The sequence below is a fragment of the Rhinopithecus roxellana genome, chromosome 19 (genome assembly GCF_007565055.1).
Source record: "Rhinopithecus roxellana isolate Shanxi Qingling chromosome 19, ASM756505v1, whole genome shotgun sequence".
Taxonomy (NCBI): domain Eukaryota; kingdom Metazoa; phylum Chordata; class Mammalia; order Primates; family Cercopithecidae; genus Rhinopithecus; species Rhinopithecus roxellana.
This window is the reverse complement of record NC_044567.1, coordinates 68,268,325-68,290,945: the sequence shown is the minus strand read 5'-3', so window position 1 is coordinate 68,290,945 and position 22,621 is coordinate 68,268,325. Positions and strand designations below refer to the sequence as shown.

The 22,621-nt window shown below is 55.1% G+C and overlaps 1 protein-coding gene and 1 pseudogene across 2 annotated transcripts; one reads left to right on the top strand and one right to left on the bottom strand.

The window, feature by feature from the left end:
• Window positions 1–673: 673 nt before the first annotated feature.
• Window positions 674–11,312, bottom strand: ALDH3A1 (aldehyde dehydrogenase 3 family member A1). Of its 2 annotated transcripts, none has more exons than XM_010364396.2 (11): window positions 11,174–11,312; window positions 7,842–8,008; window positions 6,094–6,325; window positions 5,409–5,494; window positions 4,876–5,084; window positions 3,815–3,932; window positions 3,048–3,189; window positions 2,221–2,387; window positions 1,709–1,808; window positions 1,018–1,148; window positions 674–925 (listed from the first exon to the last, which is right to left on the bottom strand). In XM_010364396.2, exons 2-11 carry the CDS (start codon window positions 8,001–8,003, stop codon window positions 911–913), a joined length of 1,362 nt encoding a protein of 453 aa, XP_010362698.1. In that variant the 5' UTR covers window positions 8,004–8,008; window positions 11,174–11,312; the 3' UTR covers window positions 674–910. The 2 variants fall into 2 exon arrangements, with proteins under 2 accessions (XP_010362698.1, XP_030779699.1); XM_030923839.1 differs by lacking the exon at window positions 11,174–11,312 and adding an exon at window positions 8,327–8,455.
• On the top strand, window positions 10,261–19,553 carry LOC104663277 (annotated as a pseudogene).
• The last annotated feature ends 3,068 nt before the right edge of the window (window positions 19,554–22,621 follow it).

Sequence of the window (22,621 nt, the reverse complement as noted above, 5' to 3'; positions counted from 1 at the left end):
GGGAAGGTGTTGCTGCATGACACCAGAAGAGTCTGTGTAAAGGACCCAGAGGGACCGGCTCAGCCTCAGCAGGTCTCCCCCAGCAGCCTCTCCTTACCTGCCAGGCCCAGGCTGGGAAGCTTCCTGGCTCTGGGTCTAACCAGCCCCCAGAACACCCAGCTTCAGACTCCCCTTGCCGGACCCTGTCCTGGCTCCTCAGGCCTCTGGGACGGGACTCTGGGCCAGCTGCTGCCCAACGCCACACCGTGGAGGCACCGTGGGTGCTGGTGCTGCCTGGCCTGGGGTCCTTTGCCCCCATGAGCAGCACTATGCCATAACCAAGGCGTTTTGTGTTGACTACTGCATCGTCTCACAAAGTGATCCCTGCCCGAGATAGTGAAGCTAGTCTGGGAAGAGTGAGCATCAGCTCTCCGTATCTGAACCACTGTGCCAACAAGGCTCAGCCTCCTCAGGCTCTCCTTGGCTGGACACACCAGAGATGGAGCTGACCTCCCCAAGTCTAAAAGGAAGATGAGTGTCACCCTGACACTGTACATGGTCTCCTGGCACAAGGCCCCACCAGCTGATGAGAGGCCTTTGCTGGCACGTCAGTGACCACACTGCGTGGGGCAGTGGGATCAGGCAGGACAGGTCGGTGGGTTCAGTGCTGCATAAGAAGCGCCATGTGCCTGCATTTGCTGAGTTAGAAAATTGTATTCATCTCTTTATTGGTCTAGAATGGGGTGGGGACTTGGAGTGGTGAGGCCCAGGCCCATGTGGGAGTGGGGTATGCACAGGACAGCAGGTCAGCAGAAGAATGGGGCTGGGCTGGGGCTGCAGGAGCGACTCTCCCAGGGCCAGGAGAGCCAGCGACAGTGGTCTGCACTCCAATGGGACACAGTGTGGCCAGGCCAGGCGGAGCAGCCCCTCCTCAGTGCCAGGTCATCTGTGAAAGGGACACGGAGCAGGCAGTGATCCCCAGGCCCTGGTCCCACACAGCCTGATCTCCCCCCACGCACAGCCCCTTCCCCCTCTCACCTTGGCCGGGCTCGGGGGGTATCTGACTTTCAGGGCTTCATCATTCATCAGAGACCTCACCAGGCAAGAGCGGCGGTGAGAGAAGGTCTCAAAGCTCTTCTTGCCGTGGTAGGACCCCATGCCACTGTTCCCTGCGGAGGAGAAGTCGGCTCAGGGCTCAGCATCCTGCCCCCAGGATGCCCCAGGCTTCCCTCTCCACCTTGTTGGGTGTATCCCAGAACCACAGGGACAGAGAGGCAGAGCCCCGACCATCATCACCCATCCTTCCCTCAAATCCTGGGGCCCTCAGCACCCAGCCCCAGGTTGTGGCCCTTTTCTGGGCCTCCTGAAGGTGGCCAATGTCCAGGGTGTCCCCAGGGCATCCACGCTGGGGACAACAGTGGGAGTGCCCAGCAAGGGTCTAATCCCAGCTCTGCCACTAAATGGCTGTGTGACCTTTGGCCTGGGTCACCTTTCTCAGGCCTCCATGAAACAGGCCGGTGCACCAGGTGACCTCTAGGACCCTCTAGACTCCCAGGTTAAGTGTGTCTGATGGATGGCAGGCAGAGGCCAAGGCCCAAATGGAAGAGGTTAGCGGGAAGCTGCGGCCTGGGCCACAGGACGCGGCCCCTCCCGAATTTGCTGAGTGAGGGTGCCCAGCCCTGGGGGCCCCAGAGGGAGGCAGGGAGGCAGCAAGCTCAGCCCGACTCACCCACTCCCCCGAAGGGCAGAGAGTGCAAGGTGATGTGGACGATGACATCGTTGGCCGTCACCCCACCGCTGGATGTCTCTGCAATCATCTTCTTAATCACCTGCACCAGGACCCAGCCACTGACCTCAGTCTCCTGTCCACAGGATGCCCCAGCCCCCCACCCCACCCTGCCTGGGTACAGCCTGGAGCCACAGGGACAGGAGCAGGTGGAGGCAGAGCCCTAGCTGCCGTCTCCTGCTCTTCCCGCAGACCGCGTGGCCCTCAGCACCACACGAGCAAAGAGTGACAGCAGCCACCCCCAAGCCTGTGTGCAGGGCCCTGGGCAAGGATCACTCATTCAATGTCCTCAGGTGATGCTGCTGTCCTGATCTTAGAGACGAGGTGAAAGGAGCTCAGAAAGATCCAGTGACTTGCCCAAGGTCACACAGCCAGAGAACAGTGAAGCTGCAGTTTGAACCCAGGTCTGTGGGCCCCAGGACCCTGGAGGAGGGCATCCCAGGCCCACTGCCCACCTTGTCGTTGCTGGAGAACACGTAGAGAGCCAGGGGCTTCTCGCGCTGGTTGATGAACTGGATGGCCTCCTCCAGGCTGCGCACGCACACGATGGGCAGCACAGGCCCAAAGATCTCCTCCTGCATCACTGGGGACTGGGGGTCCACGTCCGTGAGGATGGTGGGGGCTGAGGCAGGAAACAAGCCAGAGTTGGATGGCATAGAGACCCCCACGCAGTCGGAAAGTGCAAGCACCTAGACCCCTGCTCCAACCCTATTCCAGGCGAAGATGCCCAGGCTTGGAAAAGGGCAGGGACGAGGCCCCAGAGAGGTGCCCCAGGCACCTGCGTCCGGGTGCCATCTGGGCAGACCACTGGGGACAACTACAGGTTAACCTGTATGGAAGGACCCGAGATCTGTCTCCGAGAGCAGGCACTGCACCCGCCGGCCACCTGATACCTTGCCAGAATTCTCTTGTCTCCTTGACAAACTCGGAGCCAAGTGGGCCCCATCTGGTGACCCACAGCCTGGGCACTGGGGGCCCCTCATGGCTTGGCACACCTGGGGCTCCTATGGCCTCTGCTGTCCCTGCTCCTGCTGCTACAGAGGGGTGGGGAGATGAGGCCCCTCTTTCTGGGCCTTTGTTGGGAGAGGGGATTCTGAGGCTGGAGCAGGGGCTGTCCTCAGCCCCTGCCTGCTAGAGTCTACCCCAGGCTCCCTGGTGAAAGCTATTTATACCTAACCCGAGGTCATGTCTGCTTATCAAGTATCTGTGCCCACTTGCTGTGAACTTGCTGGGGACCCCTGCGGCCTGGGCAGGTGGGCTGTGCTGTTCAGGGGTCACGCACCTATGTAGCGAGTGGCCGCATCTCCGGTGCCCCCATAAGCCACCTTCTGGCCCTCAATCAGGCCCATCACCCTCTGGAAGTGTCGCGCACTAATGATTCTTCCATAGTCCCGGGACTTCTTGGCATCTTCCCCATAGAACTCCTGTGGAGAAGAGGTGGGGGCTTCGGGTAAGGACGCAGACCTTCGTCATGGCCAAAAGCTGCACAGACACAGGCCAGCAGTGGCTGTCTTTGGGTGGTGGGATTCTGGGTGGAGATTTTTCTTCTTCTTTATGCTTTTTAATCTTTTCCAAATTATCTATAGTGAGTGTGCATTATCTTTTTTTTTTTTTTTTTTTTTCTTAGAGACAGGGTCTCACTCTGTTGCCCAGGCTAGAGTGCAGTGGTGCAATCATAGCTCACTGCCGCCTCGAACTCCTGGACCCAACCAATCCTCCAGCCTCACTGCAGCCTTCCAAGTCGCTGAGACAACAGGCATGCACCACCCATCCACCATGCTTGGCTAATTTAAAAACATTTTTTGTAAAGACGCGATCTTGCTATGTTACCCAGACTGGTCTCAAACTTCTGGCCTCAAGTGATCCTCCAGCCTCCACCTCCCAAAGTGCGGGATTATGGGTGTGAGCCACCATGCCTAGCTTGCATTATGTTTATATTAGAAGAAAATAAATCCAGTGTTTCCAAATCCCTAGAAGTTGGTTAAGGGGCCAGGCCCACCTTGTGCCTTACAGCCTCCCATCCTACCCTGCCAAGGGGCCAATACTCACTTTCAGTGACTTCTTGAGCTTCTCCACAATTTGGTTCTGGATCGAGGGGTCACAGAGGATGTAGTCCGGGGCCACGCAGGTCTGGCCACTGTTCATGAATTTCCCCCAGGCGATGCGTCTGTGAAAGTCCCAGACTGGACTAAATCCAAAAGGTTCCCCAAGAGCTGCATCTCGTTTTGTAGACCCTTGAGCTCTCTGGTCAGCAGAAGCCATCGGCTGTGACCTTGCCACCAGTGAGTCCTCCCAAGCGGTCTGCTTACTTCTAGACACTGGACCAGGAAGACCCACTGCCCCTGATCATGTTCACCGGGGACTGGTAGGGAATTTCTAGAGGACGTCTGTTGGGGGCAGCCTCCGTGCTCCCTGATCACGCCCTTGCCCTGCACAACCAGATGTCACTGCTACTCAGGCTCCCCTACATCTCTGGGGGCCACAGATGTGGGATAGGGAGGTGGCCAGAGACCTGGCTAGGGTCGGGAGGTGCAGATACGGGTTCTTCCCCTTACCTTGGGAAGGCAGAGGGGTGAGGACAAAGAAGACCCAGCCCCAGCTAGACGCCCTGACAGTAGGAAGGCTGGGCCTTCCTGAGCATTCTGACACTGAGTTCTTTTTCAGGCCAACAGTTGCTAGACAGACAGAAAAAAATATTTTTCTTTCTAGTTCTGCCGTGGCTCTTCTCCCCTCTGGGCCTGCTCTCCAGAACTCAGATTGCCCTGCCCCAGCAGAGGGCTGGACCCAGTGCAGTTCCTTGTGTCCTGAACATCCCACAGTTGCTTTTTCTGCAGCCTCTGCTTGGAGTACCACTTCCCCAGTGATGCCCACTCAGTGAACAGAGCTCAGCCTGGACCTCTCCCCCTCCAGGAAGCCTTCTGGGACTCCCCACGCGTCTTCTGTGCACGTGGTCCCCACCCCTATCCCCATGTGAGTTTCTGCCAGGACCACTGCTCCGTAAGGCAGGGGGTGTCTGTGCTACTCAGAGTGGACCCACAGCGTGAGGTGCAGTCATGTGTGCTGGAAGGCAGAGTAAGGGCTGCTGCAGCCAGCAGGCCCGAGCCTCTCACCGGCAGGCCACGTCCAGGCCACAGTTCTTGTCCACGTAGCAGGGGCTCTTCCCTCCCAGCTCCAGCGTGACAGGGGTCAGGTGCTGGGCAGCAGCCGTCATGACGATCTTCCCCACCCCCGTGCTGCCTGTGTACAGGATGTGGTCGAACCTCTCCTTGAGCAGCTCTGTGGTCTCAGGGACACCCCCATTGATGACTGGGTACAGATCCTTCCAAGCAAGGAGAGAGGGGGGCTCAGCGAACACCAAGCCCCTCCTCGCTCTCGCAAGTGTAGATGGGCAGTGGCCGAGACCAGCAGCCCCAAAGCCCAGCACCCCACCTTGGGGGCAGGGGGCGGGAACCGGCAGTAGACCCCCTTTCCTGGCCCAGGGGCTCTGTTCACCCCAATGAGAGAAGGCAGCTGCTAAGGACCATCTTCAGGGCCACCAGCTTGGTCCCTTGCTGCAAGAATTCACTATTTCTCATCCCCCAAAGACCTGGCCCCAGCTCAGTCATGAGGCCATGGAGTTATGAGGCCCCGGAGGGCACCTCACCTTGTCCAGGTACTGGGGGATGATGGTAGCCAGCAGGCTCGCCATGTTCTCACTCAGCTCCGAGGGCTTGAGGACCACCGCGTTCCCTGCAGAGCACACAGAGCCAGGCCTATGCCCAGGGTGTCTCACCCAGAGCCTCTGCCCTCCCAAGGACCACACCTGAAGCCTCCCCTCCATCGTGTGTCCTCGGGAGAGTGGATGGGAGAGTTATTGGCACACAAGCACATGCCACGGGGCACACCCAGGAGCACACACGGGCACATGACAGAGGGACACGCACAGGCACATGCTGGCCAGAGTTGCAACATCTGGCCCTCTGAGTTGCTGAGATGTTGGAGGAAAAGCAGAAAGGGGAGAGAGGCTCTGGGGGCCTGGATGGTAGAATAGCGCTGGCCCCTTCTAGGAAGGAAGCCCTGGTGCATATTAGGTGACAGAAGCTCCAGGTCCCCAAGCGTAGGGGAAGGCAGGCCCTCTCTCCATCATCAGGTGTGAACACCTGAGCCTGACTGGACCTCAGGCACCAAGAGGCCTGGCTAAATAGCGTGGTCCCCACAGCCTCCTGTGACAGACCCAGCAAACCCTTATCTGACCCCAGGACTCTTCACACAGGCCTGAGCCCGTCCTGGCTCGGCTCCGTGGTGGTGGACGGTGCTCCCCCAGCTTCCCTTCCCACAGGGCCATGCACCTGCAGCAATGGCGCCCACCATGGGCTGGATGGTGAGGTTGAAGGGGTAGTTCCAGGTGCCGATGACGAGGACCACGCCCAGAGGCTCCGAGTGGATGTAGAGCTCGTCCTGCTGAGTCTGGGGCGTCTTCTCCACCGGCTCATCCGCAGCCCACTCAGGGAGCTTCTGGATCATGTACTCTATCTCCTCCAGGACGTACACCACCTCCTCATAGTAGGCGTTCCATTCGTTCTGCAGGGACACAGCCCCCGTGAGCTTCCAGGGGCAGGGCCTGCCTGCAGCTGGGGCCAGTGGGGAGCCCCACTGCTCAGCTGCCAGGGTGACAGGAGGCCGCTCACTCAGCCCAGCGTGGGGGCAGCCGCAGAAGGACCCCGGGGGAAGCAGAGTCAGGATTACCCCCTTGGACCTGTGGGTCTGAGAAGACCCCTTTCTGCCAGAGGGGGGCCCAGGTAGGTTTGGATGTGTGGGGCCCCAGGGGAGAGAGCGGGTGAAGGGGCCAGGCATGGGCAAGGGGATGGATCCAGGTAGGGGGAATAGAGCTGGGCAGGGGAGAGTAGATCCAGGCAGTGGGGATGGATCTGGGGAGGCGGGGATGGATCCGGGGACGGGGGATAGATCCGGGCACTGGGAGATGGATCCGGGCAGGGTGGACGGAGCCAGGCCCTTCAGATGTCTGGAGGGGGATGCAGGACCAAGGGCTGCTGGGCGCTCAGGGCCTCCTGCGGGGAGCAGGGGTGAGAAGAGGGGATACAGACGGCGGAAAACGCGTCTCTTTTATAAACTTGGGCTGTGAGGAGCAACACAGAAGCTGTAAAGTCAACGGAGTGGGTTTCCTTATTGTTTCTGGTTTAAGATGAGAAGTCCTGGGCGATTTCTTTAGAAGTGCAGGAGCAGGCCTGGCGCTGTGGCTCACGCCTGTAATCCCAGCACTTGGAGAGGCCGAGAACTCCTCCTGAGGAACTCCTGAGGGCAGGAGTTCAAGACCAGCCTGTCCAACATGGCGAAACCCCGTCTCTACTAAAAATACAAAATTAGCCGGGCACTGTGGTGCACGCATCTGTAGTCCCAGCTACTCGGGAGGCTGAGGCAGGAGAATTGCCTGAACCAGGGAGGCGGAGATTGCAGTGAGCCGAGATCGCGCCATTACACTCCAGCCTGGGTGACAGAGTAAGACTCCATCTCAAATAAATAAATGAAATGAAATAAAAATAAAAGTGCAAAGTAAAGAGGGTAGTCGGTGGGAGGATGGTCTCCCGAGCGCCGGACCCCAGGCAGGATGTGGGGACAGCAGGGGTCTGCAGATGCGGAGGCGTCTGATCTTGCTCAGGGCGAGGGACGTAACAGCCCCTGTGAGGACTGGGAGGGAGGGAAGAGTCCCCCACGCCCTCTGGGGTGCCAAGCTGCTCTGGTTCCTGGTGTGGAGAACCAGGTGGTCCTGCGTGGGGCTGAGGAATGGGGGGACCAAAAGTTCGGGGTGTCGGGACAGCAGGAGAGTTGAAATGGGGGACGCTGCGGGCGGGACGCGAAGGTCGGGCCAGGAGGAAAAGGCCAGAGGGTGAAAGAAGCAGCGGGGAGTGGGAGGGGCGCTGGGCCCGGCGGCGGGGAGGGCAGTGTGCCCCTTCTCCGCGACCGAGAGGCCAGGTGGCCCCAAGTTCTTCCTTAACCTCTCCGGGCCGCACTGCCCCCAGCCCCCCGCCCCACCGCGAGGCCCCGACACTGGCAGAGGGCGGCCGCCCAGCTCGAGCACCTTGTGCAGGTCTGCGGCCAGCGCGCCCACCAGCTCCTGCTCGCGCTCCTGGATCAGGCGCCGCAGCGCCTCCAGCTGCTGGATCCGGAACTGCAGCGGGCGGGTCCTCCCCGAGCTGAAGGCGGCGCGGGCGCGCTTCACGGTCTCGCTGATCTTGCTCATGGTGCCTGGGGACAGAGAGCACCTGCAGCTGACGGAGGGGCACAAGCGCGCCCCGCCTCCCACCCCGCCTGAATGCTATAGGAAAGGACTTCCCTGGGCCCGGGCTCGGCCTTGGGGAAAACGGCCTTCCCGCTGGAAGGTCCGCTTTCTGCCTGGCCTCCTCTCCCGCCGCTCACTCAGACGCCTGGTCCCCTGGCTGCCTTGCTGGCCCCTGAGAAGGTGACACCCGCAGCAACACGCATCCTAAGCAGAACTGCTTCTGGGGGCTCTTGGCAGCGTGCTGGGGCAGGGCCTTTCCCGGCCTCTCCCGCTCCGATACTTGCTTGCGAAGCTGGTGGCACCATCCCAGATCAACACCCCCAGAGCTCTGCACACACAGTCAGCCACTCTCCAGATCAGATCGGAGGGGCACAGTACGCGATTCCACACCCAAGCCGATAAAGGAAAACCCAGCACCACCCTCCTGGCTAAGCCATTGTTCTAAAAAGCGCTGGTTTCTTGGCAGAGCTGAACCAGGCTTGGTGTGTAAACTCATGTGTGCCACACCTGGGAGACGCACGCCCATGCCCGCCAAGGATTCACAGAGCTGCAGATTTCCACAAAGAGGTGTGAAGGTGATTCCTGCTACCAATACACGAAACCATAGTGGCAAATTGGGATGGCCCTTCCGGGGGCAATTTGGCAATATGTGGCAAAAGTTTTTCAAACGTTTTTCTCTGTGACAAAGAAGTCCTACAGCCTTTCCTAAACATTCACGAATAAGAAAGTCATCACTGTTTTCTATAACAGGGAAATATTGGAAACAACCCAAAGGTCCAAAAGAGGAGACGGTTTAAATGACTCCTGTCACACCCACGTGAGGGATTCCTGTGCAGTATTTAGGGATTAGGTGGAGCAGGCTATTCAGAGCATGTTTGTAGGGGCTCTCTCTTCACCAGGGGTGTCCCAGGCACTGAGGATAAGAAAGAAAACAGGTTACAGGCTGGGCGCGGTGGCTCATGCCTATAATCCTAGCAAACACTTTGGGAGGCTGAGGTGGGCGGGTCACCTGAGGTCAGAAGTTCAAAACCAGCCTGGCCAACATGGTGAAACCCCGTCTCTGCTAAAACTACAAAAATTAGCCAGGAGTGGTGGCAGGCGCCTGTAGTCCCAGCTACTTGGGAGGCTGAGGCAGGAGAAGTGCTTGAACCAAGCCGGGAGGAGGAGGTTGCAGTGGGCTTAGATTGGGCCGTTGTACTCCAGCATTTTGACCAGGAGAATGGAGCCATAATCACAGAGGTCTCCTGTTAGATTAGTGGTAGGAGGTAAGGCACGGTTAGGGAGATTTGCTAGAAGTCAAGAGGCTATCAGTGGAAGCGGTATTTGAATGCTTCGGGTAAGTAATATAATTACTTTTAGCGAGACTTCATCAAGAAAGAAAAGAAAAGAAAAGAGGTTATGGAACAACTCCATCAACAAAGAAAGAAAGGGGAGGGTAGGAGAGGGGAGGGGGGAGGGGAGGGGAGGGGAGGGAAAGGAAGGGAAGGGAAGGGAAGGGAAGGGAAGGGAAGGGAAGGGAAGGGAAGGGGTGGGGTTAGGGAACAACAGATGTACTAGGCGTGTGTGTGTGTGTGCACGCGCGTGTGTGTGTGTTCTAACATGCAAGAAAGGACTAGAACGGTAGCCCCCAACGTGATGGGACAACTGCTAGGGGTGGAATTATTGATGATCTGTTTTCCTCTTACGCAATGTTTGACTTTTTGCAATGAGCTTGTAGTTTTTAAATTTTGGTGCATTTTAAGATAGGCAATACATGCTCATGAAACAAAATGTAAAATATAGCAAATGGACACAGAAAAATGTCCACCACCCTCATCCCTGCTCCATCAGCTGTCAGGTGCTGCCCCACAGAGGGGCCACCGCTACCAGTTCCTGACTCCCCTTCCAGAGATACTCAGCCCACTTGCAGACCTGGCATAGCTTTTAACATCAGCAGAAATAGGGTATTTCCATTTTTTAAAAAAAAACCCTATATATCATAAGTAATATATAATTATATTGTATATAGATACATGGTCCTGCCTACATTCCAGCGAGTGGCTTCTGATCCTTTCTCTGCCTCCCCTCCTCATAGGCTGACCGCTAGCCCCAGGCTTTCTGCACAGGGAGGAGGGACCTGCTGGCTTCGAGGGTGCTCTAAGCCTGGCCCTTCCATGGCCCCTCCCTATGATCTGATAGGAGGCTGGGGAAGCCCCTTCTCTGGGACCTTCTCAGTTCCATGGGCCAGGCCCCTCCTGCTGACCACAACCCCAGCCCTGCAGGAAGGTCCTGCTTCTCTCCCGAGCCTTGTACGGTAAAAGCAGGGCAGCAGCCTTAGGGACCAGCCACCAAGGCAGGCCGCCCAGGTGGGAAAAGCCTGGTGAGCGTGGGACGGGACTGGTCTTGCACCCCAGCATCGCCACTCGGAACGGTGGTCTCTGGGCAGGACGGCCTTCCCAGGCCTTCCCCGAGAGACAGGTTAACAAAGATGCCACTTCACAGAGATGAGTGGAGACCATCACGTTGCAGCTGCACCCGAAAGGGAGCTGCTGCTGCATGCACTGGGGGCCTCCCCAGAACCCGTCGCCTCACACCCCACGTTCCTGCACCCCGCTCCTCTCGCCTGTGCCGGTGTTGACTTTGCCCCCCAGTGGCACCCCCTCCCTTCCTCACTGCCTTCTGTCCTCAGAAAAGCTCTATAGTGACGCCTATGAAAAAGGAACAATTATGAGTGCGTTTTACAGATGAGGAAAGGGAGACTGAGAAACGGTCAGTGCTCTGTCTGGTCTCATAGGTAGTAAATGGCATGTCAGGGCTTGAACCCACATCCATCTCTGTTGGCAGCTCATGCCTTTACCACTTGGCCCTGCTGCCTTCCCTCCAGTGATGGAGTCTGACGGCCCATCAAGGCCTCTCACCCCACGGCCACCTTAGTGTCTCTGCTCCGCGGATTCCTGGGACCTCCGCCTCCAGGTTTGGGGGATGGCAAAGCTGCCAGAGGTCCAGGAGGATGATCCAGAGATGATGGTCCCGGAGGCAGGGACCAGCCCCCTGGGAGATGATGTAGGACTCTTAACACTTAGGGCCCCCGCTCTGAGGGCGGGCTCCACCTAGACAAGAGAAAAAATAAGGTAAGCAGGGAAGAGGGTTACCTTTGACACAGCCTCTCCTGGTAACCCGGGCTCCTGGAACAGCAACAGCCAAGAGGGGACGTATTTAAGGACCCTCCTTCCTGCCCACTGAGCCCTTGGAGTTCCTGCCCAGGAAGTTTGCGTGACAAGAAAAAAAAAATATTCAAATGTGGGGTGTGGCATCCTCTGGACCTCTGCTCCCTACAGCCCTGGTTTTGGGGATTAGGCCCCGGGCTGTCTGCTTTTGTTTGCTTCTGAAATGCCAGAATGTTTCTGAAGGCTTGGGCGGGGCACACATCCAATCTTCAAAACAGTCTGTGTTTGCCCTGGGCATGGGGGCTGCTGATTGATTCAGCCTGGCGTGGAGCTCTTCCAGCTTTCCAGACTTGCCACCGCCAGATGCGATTCTCTGAGTTCTCTGGTTACATAAGATCGGCAGGGGTCAGCCACGAGCCACAGTGAGAGCATGGTCCCCTCCCAGCCAGCGCTGCCCCGGGCCCTTCACATCCCCCAGTGTGCACAGGGCCCCATTGAGGCAGAGACCCTAGCCCTGGGGAACCACAGGCTGGGGGCTTTTGATGGGCGTCTCCAATCCATAAATCTGCCTTCTCATTGAATAGCTGAGAAGAGGGCCAAGGAGGGTGAGAACTCTGTGTGGTCACCGAAAACCAGAGATGCTTGGGAAGGAAGGAGTCTGGAGAAGCCCTTCCCATGCCCTCTGATCAATGTTTGCTGGGCTCCTGCTCTGCACCACGCTGTGAGGAAGAGGCAGGTGTGGAACAGACTCTCACCAGGCACTTCCCGCCACCCTCACCTGTCCACAGGCTGCTTACCAGCATGGGGTCCCTGCTTCCCATTTCATTCGAGGCAAACACAAGGTCCCCGTCATGGCCTACGAGTCCTGAGGATGTGCTCTGGCCCTCCTGCTTCCCTCCACCTGGAGCCCCTTTCCCCTCCATCCACCCACGCAGCTCTCCTCCAATGTGCTGTGGAAAATAGCGCAATGCTGTCCTCTTCCTCCGTTATTTTTTCTCTGGAGCATTTATATCTTGTTTGCTACCTGTCCCTTAACTCCTGGCTGCTAGAATTTGGTTCATTCACTGCTGTGATCTCCATACAGCATCTATAGTAGATGCTCAATAAATATTTATTGACTGACAGAATAAACAGGAAATTTCAAAATCATGTGAACACTGCAATGACCAGGTAGTCAGAGGATGCTAGAGGGGCTGGGGTGAGAGTCCGTGGGAGGGGTCATCATCTGAGCTGAGTGAGAAGCATTTGAGCAAGGAAGAGCAAGGGGGCTGGAAGAGCAGAAGAAAGGCACAGAGGCATGGAACACTATGTCATGAGAAGGTGCGACGTGTCCACTGTTGCCAGCAGGAGGTGTGGAAGTGAATGACACTCCTGGGGTGGAGGCTCACAGAGGCCTGTAGTCCAGGCCGGCTGTGGGGATGCGGGGCACTGAGGAGCTTATCAGACAGACAAATGTCTGTTATTTTTGGTTTAGAGAACCCCCTGGACACGGCACAGTGTGAGACAGGTCTAGCCCTAAAGCCGCAGCTTCCAGCAATGCAGGCAGGAAATGACGAGACCCCCAATAAGAATGAGAAACATTCCAGAAACAGCAGAAGGAAGCATCTGCAGGACCTCACACCTGGTGGGGGGGCCTGGACTGGGTGGTAGGTGCAAAGTGGGGTGCCTCCTGAGAGGGGGAAGAACAGGCAGGGCCCAGGCCAGTGCCAGCCTCTCCCCTTTTCTGGTGGCAGCAGCTGATTCTTTGCAGGCAACCCCTTCCTACTTGGTGAGATGGCCAGTCAGGTGCCTGCTCCAGGCCAGCCATGGGTTGGGGTGGGCTCCCCACAAGGCCTCCCCAACTCCCCTGGGAATTTGGATCCTGAGTAGAGGGCAGAATGCAAGGCCGAAGGCCATTCGGAGCTGGCTCATCATGGCAGCGGCCCTCCCCTAGGAGAACCATGGAATCAACTAGCAAAAGCCAGCAATGCAGCAGTGAGTACACCAAGTGACCAGAACAGTGCCTGGCGGGCCGAGGGCATCCTGGAAAGTTTAGGTGGCATGCGTGTCGTCGAAAGTGGCAGCAGTAGCGGTGGAAGCGTCAGAGCAAGGAGCCTAGAAGCAGTTCAGATCTACAAAGAACAAAATCCTTGTTTGCGTGTTTGGGTTTTGGTTATAGTTTCAGTAGTGGCAAAAGTGTGGGTTGTGATAGAAACTTACAGATACTTGCTTTTCGGATTTTTTTTTTTTTTTTTTTTTTTTTTTTTTTTTTTTTTGAGACAGGGTGTTGCTCTGTTGCCCAGGCTAGAGTGCAGAGGTGCCATCATGGCTCACTGAGGCTTTGAATTCCGGTGCTCAAGCGATCCATGCCTGGCTAATTTTAAAATTTTTTGTAGAGATAGGTCTCTTTATGTTGCCCAGGCTGGTCTCAAACTCCTGGGCTCAGTTGATCTTTCCACCTCAGCCTCCCAAAGTGCTAGGATTGCAAGCATGATTTAATCTTTGCAAGTCCTAATACTCCATCCTCGCTGCCTCATCCTTGCCTGGGCTGTCACTCTCTCTCTCTCTCTCCCAGGCCACTGTTTTTGCCCTCTGCCTACTCTCCTTGAGTCCAGGCTCAGCTGCCCTCTCCAAGTGGCTGCCAGAGAGACGTGCGGACGATGAGGACCTGAGCATGTCTCTCCCCTGATTCACATCCTTGGGTGGCGCCCCCTTGCTGTCGGAAAGCTTCCTCCCACTGCCTGTGAGCCCCTGAGGGACCTGGCTCCTGGTTGCCTCACCGGCCTCACTTTGCACCACTTCCCACCATTCTCACTGCACTGCAGTCCACTGGCATTCCTTGACTGAACCAGGCAATTTCCTACCACAGGGCCTTTGCACATGCTGTTCTTGCTCCTTGGGACACTTTATCTTCCACTCTGCACCAGACTCTTACCCATGTTCAGATCTCAGCTTCCCTGACCTCTCCCACCCCCCAAATAAAACCTTCCTTGCTTCCAGGAACCTGTCACAACTTGCAAGCATATCTTTGCTTGTGTGACTATGTGTTGATTGTTTTTCTTCTCTCCTTGTCCCCCCCATGGACTGGAATGTCCACAAAGGCAGAGATCTCAGTTTTTGTTCAGTACCATATCCTGGCGCAAGGGAGACCTCGTAAGATATGGAAGCAGTCCACTATGCCAAACCATCCCTCGGACAGAAAAGCAATCATTTAGCAAGACAATTTTCAGCAAATTCACCCAAAGCTAACAAAAAAAGGGTTGAATGAATGAATGAATGAATTAATGAATGAAAAGTGAGTTTGCTTAAATTTCAAGGAACGTTTAGATTAGAAATAGTTTTTGGGAGGGGAAACCACTTCCTTTATATGAGTAGAAGGAGCCTGGGCATCATAGAGAGACCCATCTCTACAAAAAATAAAAAATTAGCTGGGCAGCTGGGCGCTGTGGCTCACGCCTGCAATCCTGGCACTTTGGGAGGCTAAGGTGGGTGGATCACTTGAGCTCAGGAGTTCGAGGCCAGCCTGGCCAACATGGCAAAACCCCATCTCTACTAAAATGCAAAAATTAGCTGGCCATGGTAGCGCATGCCTGTAATCCCAGCTACTCAGGAGGCTGAGGCAGGAGAATCAGTTGAACCTGGGAGGCGGAGGTTGCTGTGAGCCGAGATCCCGCCACTGCACTCCAACCTGGATGAGGGCAGAGCGAGACTCCATCTCAAAAAAAAAAAGAAAAAAAAAATATTAGCTGGGCATGGTGGCATGCACCCAGTTACTTGTGAGGCTGAGGTGGGAGAATTGCTTGAGCCCAGGAGGTTAAGGCTTCAGTGAGCTGTAATCGTGCCAGTGCACTCCAGCCTGGGGGACAGAGTGGAAGACCCTGTCTCAAAAAAAAAAAAAAGGAGGCCGGGCGCGGTGGCTCAAGCCTGTAATCCCAGCACTTTGGGAGGCCGAGACGGGCGGATCACGAGGTCAGGAGATCGAGACCGTCCTGGCTAACACGGTGAAACCCCGTCTCTACTAAAAATACAAAAACTAGCCGGGCGAGGTGGCGGGCGCCTATAGTCCCAGCTACTAGGGAGGCTGAGGCAGGAGAATGGCGTAAACCCAGGAGGCAGAGCTTGCAGTGAGCTGAGATCCGGCCACTGCACTCCAGTCCGGGCAACAGAGCCAGACTCCGCCTCAAAAAAAAAAAAAAAAAAAAAAAAAAAAAAAAAAAAAAAAAAAAAAAAAAAAAAAAAAAGGAATAGAAAGGAGAAAATTAGGCAGCGGGTCTCAGGGATCTCCCCATTGGTTAAAAGTGTTATGCCTCAGGAAGACAAATACCACGTGTTCTCCCTCACGTGTGTGAGCCAAACAAGTGGATCTCATGAAGATAGAGAATAGATTGGTAGTTACCAGGGCTGGGAAGGGTGGGGAGGTGGGGGAATGAAGAGAGCTTGCTTAATGGGTACAAATATATACTTAGATAGAAGGAATATGACTTAGTGTTCAGCCAGGCATGGTGGCTCACACCTGTAATCCCAGCACTTTGGGAGGACGAGGCGGGCAGATCACCTGAGTTCAGGAGTTCGAGACCAGCTTGGGTGACCAAGCAAGACCCTATCTCTACAAAAAATGTAAAACTCCTCTGGGCACGGTGGCGCACACCTGTAGTCCCAGCTACTCGGGAAAGTTGAGGTGGGAGGATCTCTTGAGCCCAGGAGTTGAAGGCCACAGAGAGCTGTAATCCAGTCACTGTGCCCAGCCAAGGGCAGTCAGTCAACTACTGTTACAGAGCCCCTCTTTGGAAAGGCACGAAGTCAGCAGAACTGGCTGTGTCCGGGACACTTTCCCCCACTGTGTCCGCACCTCCTGGGGACTTGTAAGAAAGGACTTCTGGGGCTTCTTCATCTCTTTATCTGCCGCTAGTCATAGTGCCTTGGGTCAGAGAAGCTGCAGGTTTGCAGCCTCGGGAGGTGAGTGCGAGCAATGGGGAGCCTCCCCTAAGATGCGGCAGAGGCCCCCAGTCCTCACCCCATCTCCCTTGGACTTTCCTGCTCCCAGGAAGCTGTGGCTCCCAGGCCCAGGCCCTGGCTCCCAGGAAGCCTCTGCCGAGGGCATCTTAGTGGGGCAGAAGGCATGAGTGCTGGCTGGGGGGGAAGTGGGCACTAGGGCCATCCTGGCTAAGTCAGCCTGCCAGGCAAGATGGCAGCAAAGTGCAAGTCATGGTGAGTTAGGCACAGGCAGCCTCACAGCAGGAATGCCCGGACCTCCCAGCCCAGGCGGAACCTGCCTGAGTCACCGCCTGGCTGCAGCCCCAGCTGCAGAGCCTCTGCAGACCAGCCCATGCCCCGGCTGTCCTGAAAGGGACACAGGAGGGGCACTCCAGGAGGACATGCCAGGGCACGCTTGGGTTGGTACTGCCAGTCTCTTGGGGCCTGGGAAGCCCCATCCTGCATCTCAACAGACATTGAATGCACCCTCATCACACAGGAAATATAATGTTTACTCGAAAAATGCAAACAAAATTTAAGTTTCATGTCTTCACAATAATCACACAAATGTAATTTTACAAACATAATACACATTGTTTAGCTCATTTTCTTTTGTGTGTACTTGGTTTGCCCCTTTCTCAATGTGAGTGTCTCATCAGTAATCCACAATATTTTCCCTAAGTTTTTCTCAGTGCTTATTTAACACACACAAAAATGTACAGACACATTGGGAGCTGTCAGCATTTTAAAAGCAGAGCCTCATCATGCACCCTCTTCTGCATCTTCTGACCCCACTCCCTCCAGGGCGACCGGGAGCTGGAGTCCGTTCCTCCTGGTGGCCGTGGGAAAGCAGTGGCAAGCATGTTGAATGTGCAAGTAACCACAGTGTTGCCTGTGGATGGAAGACCACCTTGCCTTCCACTTTGGATCAATGCTCCATGGGCCACTTTGCATGTCCTGGCGTGTGTATTTCTGTGTGTTAGATCCCGGGGATGCTGGCTTTGTCAGTCTTCACAGGTGTTGCCGGTGACTGTCCACCAAGGTGGCCCTAAGGGGCTGTTGTAGTTCCAGCTGGCCTGGCGGTGTGCAGGACTCTGCAGTTTCCCTGCCGTCTGGTGGCATTCCTCACCATGCAATGGCCATTGGCATTTGCCCATTTCTTGGAAGGCGTTTGTGTTTTCCTTGTCAGTATCTAGGAGCTCTTTGCTTTGTCCACAGACTTTATTTATGGTATCTTTTGTTATATAAAAGTTTTTTATAAAGCTAAATGGAACTCTCTTGTTTAGTTTAGATTAGGAGGGTTTCCTTGCCCCAGGATTAATTCCTAATTTTCTGTTAACATTTTTTTTTTTTTTTTTTTTTTTTTGAGACGGAGTCTTGCTCTGTCGCCCGGGCTGGAGTGCAGTGGCCGGATCTCAGCTCACTGCAAGCTCCGCCTCCCGGGTTTATGCCATTCTCCTGCCTCAGCCTCCAGAGTAGCTGGGACTACAGGCGCCCGCCACCTCGCCCGGCTAGTTTTTTGTATTTTTTTTAGTAGAGACGGGGTTTCACCGTGTTAGCCAGGATGGTCTCGATCTCCTGACCTCATGATCCGCCCGTCTCGGCCTCCCAAAGTGCTGGGATTACAGGCTTGAGCCACCGCGCCCGGCCTTTATATATATATTTTTTGAGAGGGAGTCTTGCTCTGCAACCTCTGCCTCCCAGGTTCAAGCAATTCCCTGCCTCAGCCTCCTGAGTATCTGGGATTACAGGCACCCATCACCATGCACAGCCAATTTTTGTATTTTTAGTAGAGATGGGGTTTCACAATCTTGGCCAAGCTAGTCTTGAACTCCTGACCTCGTGATCTACATGCCTCGGCCTCCCAAAGTGCTGGGATTACAGGTGTGAGCCACCATACCCAGCCCGCACATTGTATTTTCTTGCAGATGCACAGCCTGTGTGCCGATACCATTTAATAACAACTCCACCCCTTCCTGACCCTTTGTTGTGTGCCAGGTCTGAGCACTTATGAACTCCTTTAGTTCTCACAAGTACCCAAGAGGCAGGAACTATCATTATTTCCATCTGATAGATGATGAACTGAAGCACACAGGGGTTAAATGATTTGCATAAGGTCACACAGCTAGTGAGTGATCGAACCAGGTTTCACCCGAGAATCTGACCCAGCGTCCCCTTGAGGAGACTCATATCCTGGGGAGTCCATCCCCCCAGGTTTGCAAACATATTGCCAGAGTGTGGAATACAGTTTTCTCCAAATTCTGTTCTCATTTCTAGTCTTGAATGTGTCTGCTGCCCCCATCCCCCTTACCGGGGAAACTGCAAGTCACGATGTGCTCAGGTCTGTTTCATCAGCGCTTGCAGAGACCTCGTTGTCGTCCAGCCCATTGCGCATGCGTAGATGCGTGGGGTCGCTCATCCATTCTAATAAAAGTATGAATGGGATGCGTGTTGGTTTCCTAGCTCATTGATTTCTGTTTTAATCAATTCCTAGTTTCTTTTGGTGCTTAAACTATATAGGTCCCTTTATTTTTGTTTTCCTATTATAACACAGAAGGAACGAAAGTCTTTCCTTTTCTTCTGAATTTGCTGCTGGAGCTCAAGCGAGAGTTCGCCTTCGAAGATGCCCTCTGCATGCGTGAGGTCACCTGAAGTTCGCTGCCCCCTGATCCTCCTGAACATGAGGGAGAACAGGTTGGGTCCCGCAGCCAAGTGGCAGACACTGGTTTTGGTGGCCACGGGGCAGCCCGTGCGACAGGCACATGCTGAGGCCTGCCAGTGGAGGAGGTAGTACCTTTGAAGATGCCATTGACCACCTGGCCACAGCCAGCAGGGGGTGTCACCTGAGACGAGCCATCCTGGATGGCCTCCAGCAACTCAGGGATAACATGGGCTTCAGGAGGGATAACATGGGCTTCAGGAGGGACCCTCTGGTCTAGCTGCCCCACCCAACCACCCTTATTAGCTCCAAGTCCCTCTCCAAGCCTTTGCCAAACTTCCCACACCCACTGCTCTCCTCCTTTTCCCACCCTGATTCCCCATCTTCCTCATCTCCACCATCCAACCACGAGGTGTCTGCCCTGGTAACAAGGCTGTAGGCTCCCTCTTGATGCGAGAGGTAGGCTCCCAGAAAGACCCTGGAAAGTCCCTGCCACCCACAACACCAATGGGGCTGCCCCTACCCCAGGAGTCTGGCAGGGGAACCCATTTATGCTATTCCTCTGCCTGGCCCTCCTGCTGGAGCACCATATCATGAGCAATGGGCTGGGTGACGACGAGCTGGCCATGTGCTTTGACCGCCTCGGGCGACCTGGGGCATGTCTTGTGCTGAGCCGGGGCTCTCTTTGCAGATTACCTGCAGTCAGAGGTGGGGGACTTGGAGGAGGGGACTGAGGCCACAGTTGCATCTTGATCAGGCTTTCTCCAGCCCACCATCAGCCCCACTAGATCTCCATTCTTTGCGATGAGGGCCAACACATGAGAACCCACCTCCCTGCCTGCCAATCCTAGACCTGCTGGAGCATAGAGCCCTTTCTCTCCAGGTCTAAGTATGCAGGGCCCTGCTCCGGCACTGCCCCCCAGGGGCCACAGCCTCTTTACTCTGTTTCTGTTGTTTTAACAACTATACTTTACACACATGGAAAAAAAAAATCTCCACCTATTAAATCAAATGTATTGGTTATTCTTTGATATCATTCCTTTTTATTGATTGGCTTGAGAGCTGTGTATTGAAATCTCCCACTGTAACTGTATTTGGATCAAGCTCTCCTTACAATTCTAGTAACTTTGGCTTTGTGTATTTAACCAACATTTTGCTTAGTCCATACGGGTCTATGACTTTTTTCCTTTATAAGTTTTGCCTTTCATCATCACGTGTTCTAAGCTGAAGCTCCGCCTGTCTGTGGCTCACACTGCTGGCGCACCACATTTGTGTCTTGTCTGTCCACACACGGACCGTCCCCAGCCCTTCTCGACCTTACTGCTCCGCAAGTATCCCGTCAATCGTGCATAGCTAGGGCTTGTTTTCAAACAATATCCTGACAGCCTCTCTTTGTGTAATGGCTGAAATACTTGGGGTTATCCTCTCCATTTCCCCCTGTGTGGAGCAGTTTACTTCCCCTGGTTATTTCCTCTCGCCTCCAGTGCTGTTCCTTCCACTTTCCCTGGCTTGTCTGCGAGTTCTTCCTACCTTCCCACTGTGCTGATGGGTCCTCCCGTCTCTGCTCCCGTCATCACATGCGCATGTCTGTACCCAGTTTCCCACTCTGGGCTGCCCTCCTTTGCCAGGACATGAGCTTCAGACTCACCTCTGCTCCACTGCCACCCCAGGCCCTGGCTGTGGCATTTGGGATGGACACCCCTTCCCCTCCCCACCTCTGGGCCCCAAGGTTTTTGCCCCCCACTTAAAACTAAAAGTACAGAGCCCTCCTGTACTTTCAGTTTTACACTATTATTTGGCCCAAGTGTGAATACAAAATGACTTCTTTCCCAATTACTGCCTCCCACCGTCCCTTGTCCAACCTTTATTTTCCATCCCTGAGACACCCCAACAGATCCCATCCCTTCCTGGCTGGTGTCCCACATCAAAACGCCAGGTCCAGAAGAATTTAAGCAGACCTTAGTGAATGCGCTTCTGCCCAGCCAGGGTTGGGCCTATGGCCCTGAGGAAGGGGTCAAGGCCTCACTACCCCTCCCACCCTGGGTCTAGCTTTCCCTCTGGAATATCGGCTGGTAGGAGAAAAATGGGCAAGAGCGAAGGACTTCAGACTTAACTGGCGCTCCTGGGAGGTGCGGCTCTCAGCAGCCTCTGCAGTGCTTACCCGCCACTGGGTTCCTGGAGAGGGAGAGAGATTCCTGCTGCCCCCCACACCCTCCGCCAACTACCTTCCATGGGGCCCCTCACCTCGCCAGCAGGTCCCTGGCCATGGCATTGGCAAGGCAGCCCACCCAGCAAGCCTCTGGAGGTGTAGCTGGCCCAGAGGGAGTGAACGTGTCATCCCCATGCAAGACGCGTGTGCAGGCGCCGCGCTCAGCCCCTCTCTGCCCAGCCATCTCTGTCTCATTCTTTTTTCTTGCTCAACCAGCTCCAATGACACAGAGGGTGGCTCAGCTAGTCTTTTGTATGAGAAGACATCCCAATGGGCAATGAAACGCCACCCCTTTCCTTGCAGGTACCTCCATCTCCATCAGGGAGTCCCTTGGAGCCCCATGGTTGGCACAGAGTGGTGGGGAGCCCATCTGTGTGTGAGGGAGGTTCCAGGGAAGGAAGGAAAAAGGTCCCATTTCTCTCCCCTTAGGTTCATGATTCGTTCAACTCTCACCAGCTCTCCAATGTCTAGTTTTCTGTTTACATGGCAGAGATGCTGGAAGATATGGAAGGGCTGGCTCTGCTCCCTCATCCTTGGGAGAGGTCTCCATGGGGCAAAGGGCCCAGAGCACACGAAGGAAGTACAGAGCCCAAGAAGATGGCATTTCAGGCCTTGGGACCCCTGGTGATGGGTGGAGAGTGGGTGAGTCCCCAGTGCCTCCCAAACTGGAGCATGCTCCATTCCAGCTGTGTCTATCCACCCATAATCACTGAGACAACCACAGAGCCCCCAGAGTCATTCAAAACCATCCACACAATTCACATACAATGGAATATTACTCACCCTTAAAAAGGAAGGAAGGCCAGGCACTGTGGCTCATGCCTGTCATCCCAGCGACCCAAGAGACTGAGGTGGAGGATCACTTAAGACCGGGAGCACAAGACCAGCCTGGGCAACATAGTGAGACCCCCATCTCTACAAAAAAGAAAATTAGCCAGGCATAGTGGCACACGCTACCAGGGTTGCTTGAGCCCAGGAATTTGAGGCTGCAGTGAGCTATGATCGAACCACTGCACTCCAGTGGTGGGCAACAGAGCAAGACCTTGTCTCTGAAAAAAAAAAAGGAAGGAGGCTGGGCATGGTGGCTTACACCTGTAATCCCAGCACCTTGGAAGGCCAAGGCGGGCAGATCACTTGAGGTCAGAAGTTTGAGACCAGCTTGGCCAACATGGTGAAACCCTGTCTCTACTAAAAATACAAAATTAGCCGGGCATGGTGGCGGGTGCCTGTAATCCCAGCTACTCAGGAGGCTGAGGCAGGAGAATCACTTGATCCCGGGAGGCAGAGGTTGCAGTGAGCCGAGATTGTGCTACTACACTCCAGCCTGGACGACAGAGCAAGACTCCATCAAAAAAAAAAAAAGGGAGGAAATCCTGACGTGTGCTACAACGTGGATGAACCTTGAGTGAAATAAGCTGGTCACCAAAGGACAAATCCTGTCTGATTCCACTTACGCGAGGTACTGAGTGGTAAAATGTATAGAGACACAAAGTAGAACGGTTAGAATGATGGTTGTCAGGGGCCGACTGGAGGGGAATGGGGAGTGAGTGTTGAATGGGGACAGTTTCAGTGTGGGGAAGATAAAAGAGTCTGGGCCAAGTGCAGTGGTTCA

Coding starts and splice junctions, on each gene's coding strand:
- ALDH3A1 (XM_010364396.2), bottom strand. CDS start 8,003: ATGAGCAAGATCAGCGAGACCGTGAAGCGCGCCCGCGCCGCCTTCAGC. Junction 5,495..6,093: donor GGTGGGCGCCATTGCTGCAG/GTGCATGGCCCT, acceptor TGTGCTCTGCAG/GGAACGCGGTGGTCCTCAAG. Junction 1,809..2,220: donor TGTTCTCCAGCAACGACAAG/GTGGGCAGTGGG, acceptor GTCCTGGTGCAG/GTGATTAAGAAGATGATTGC.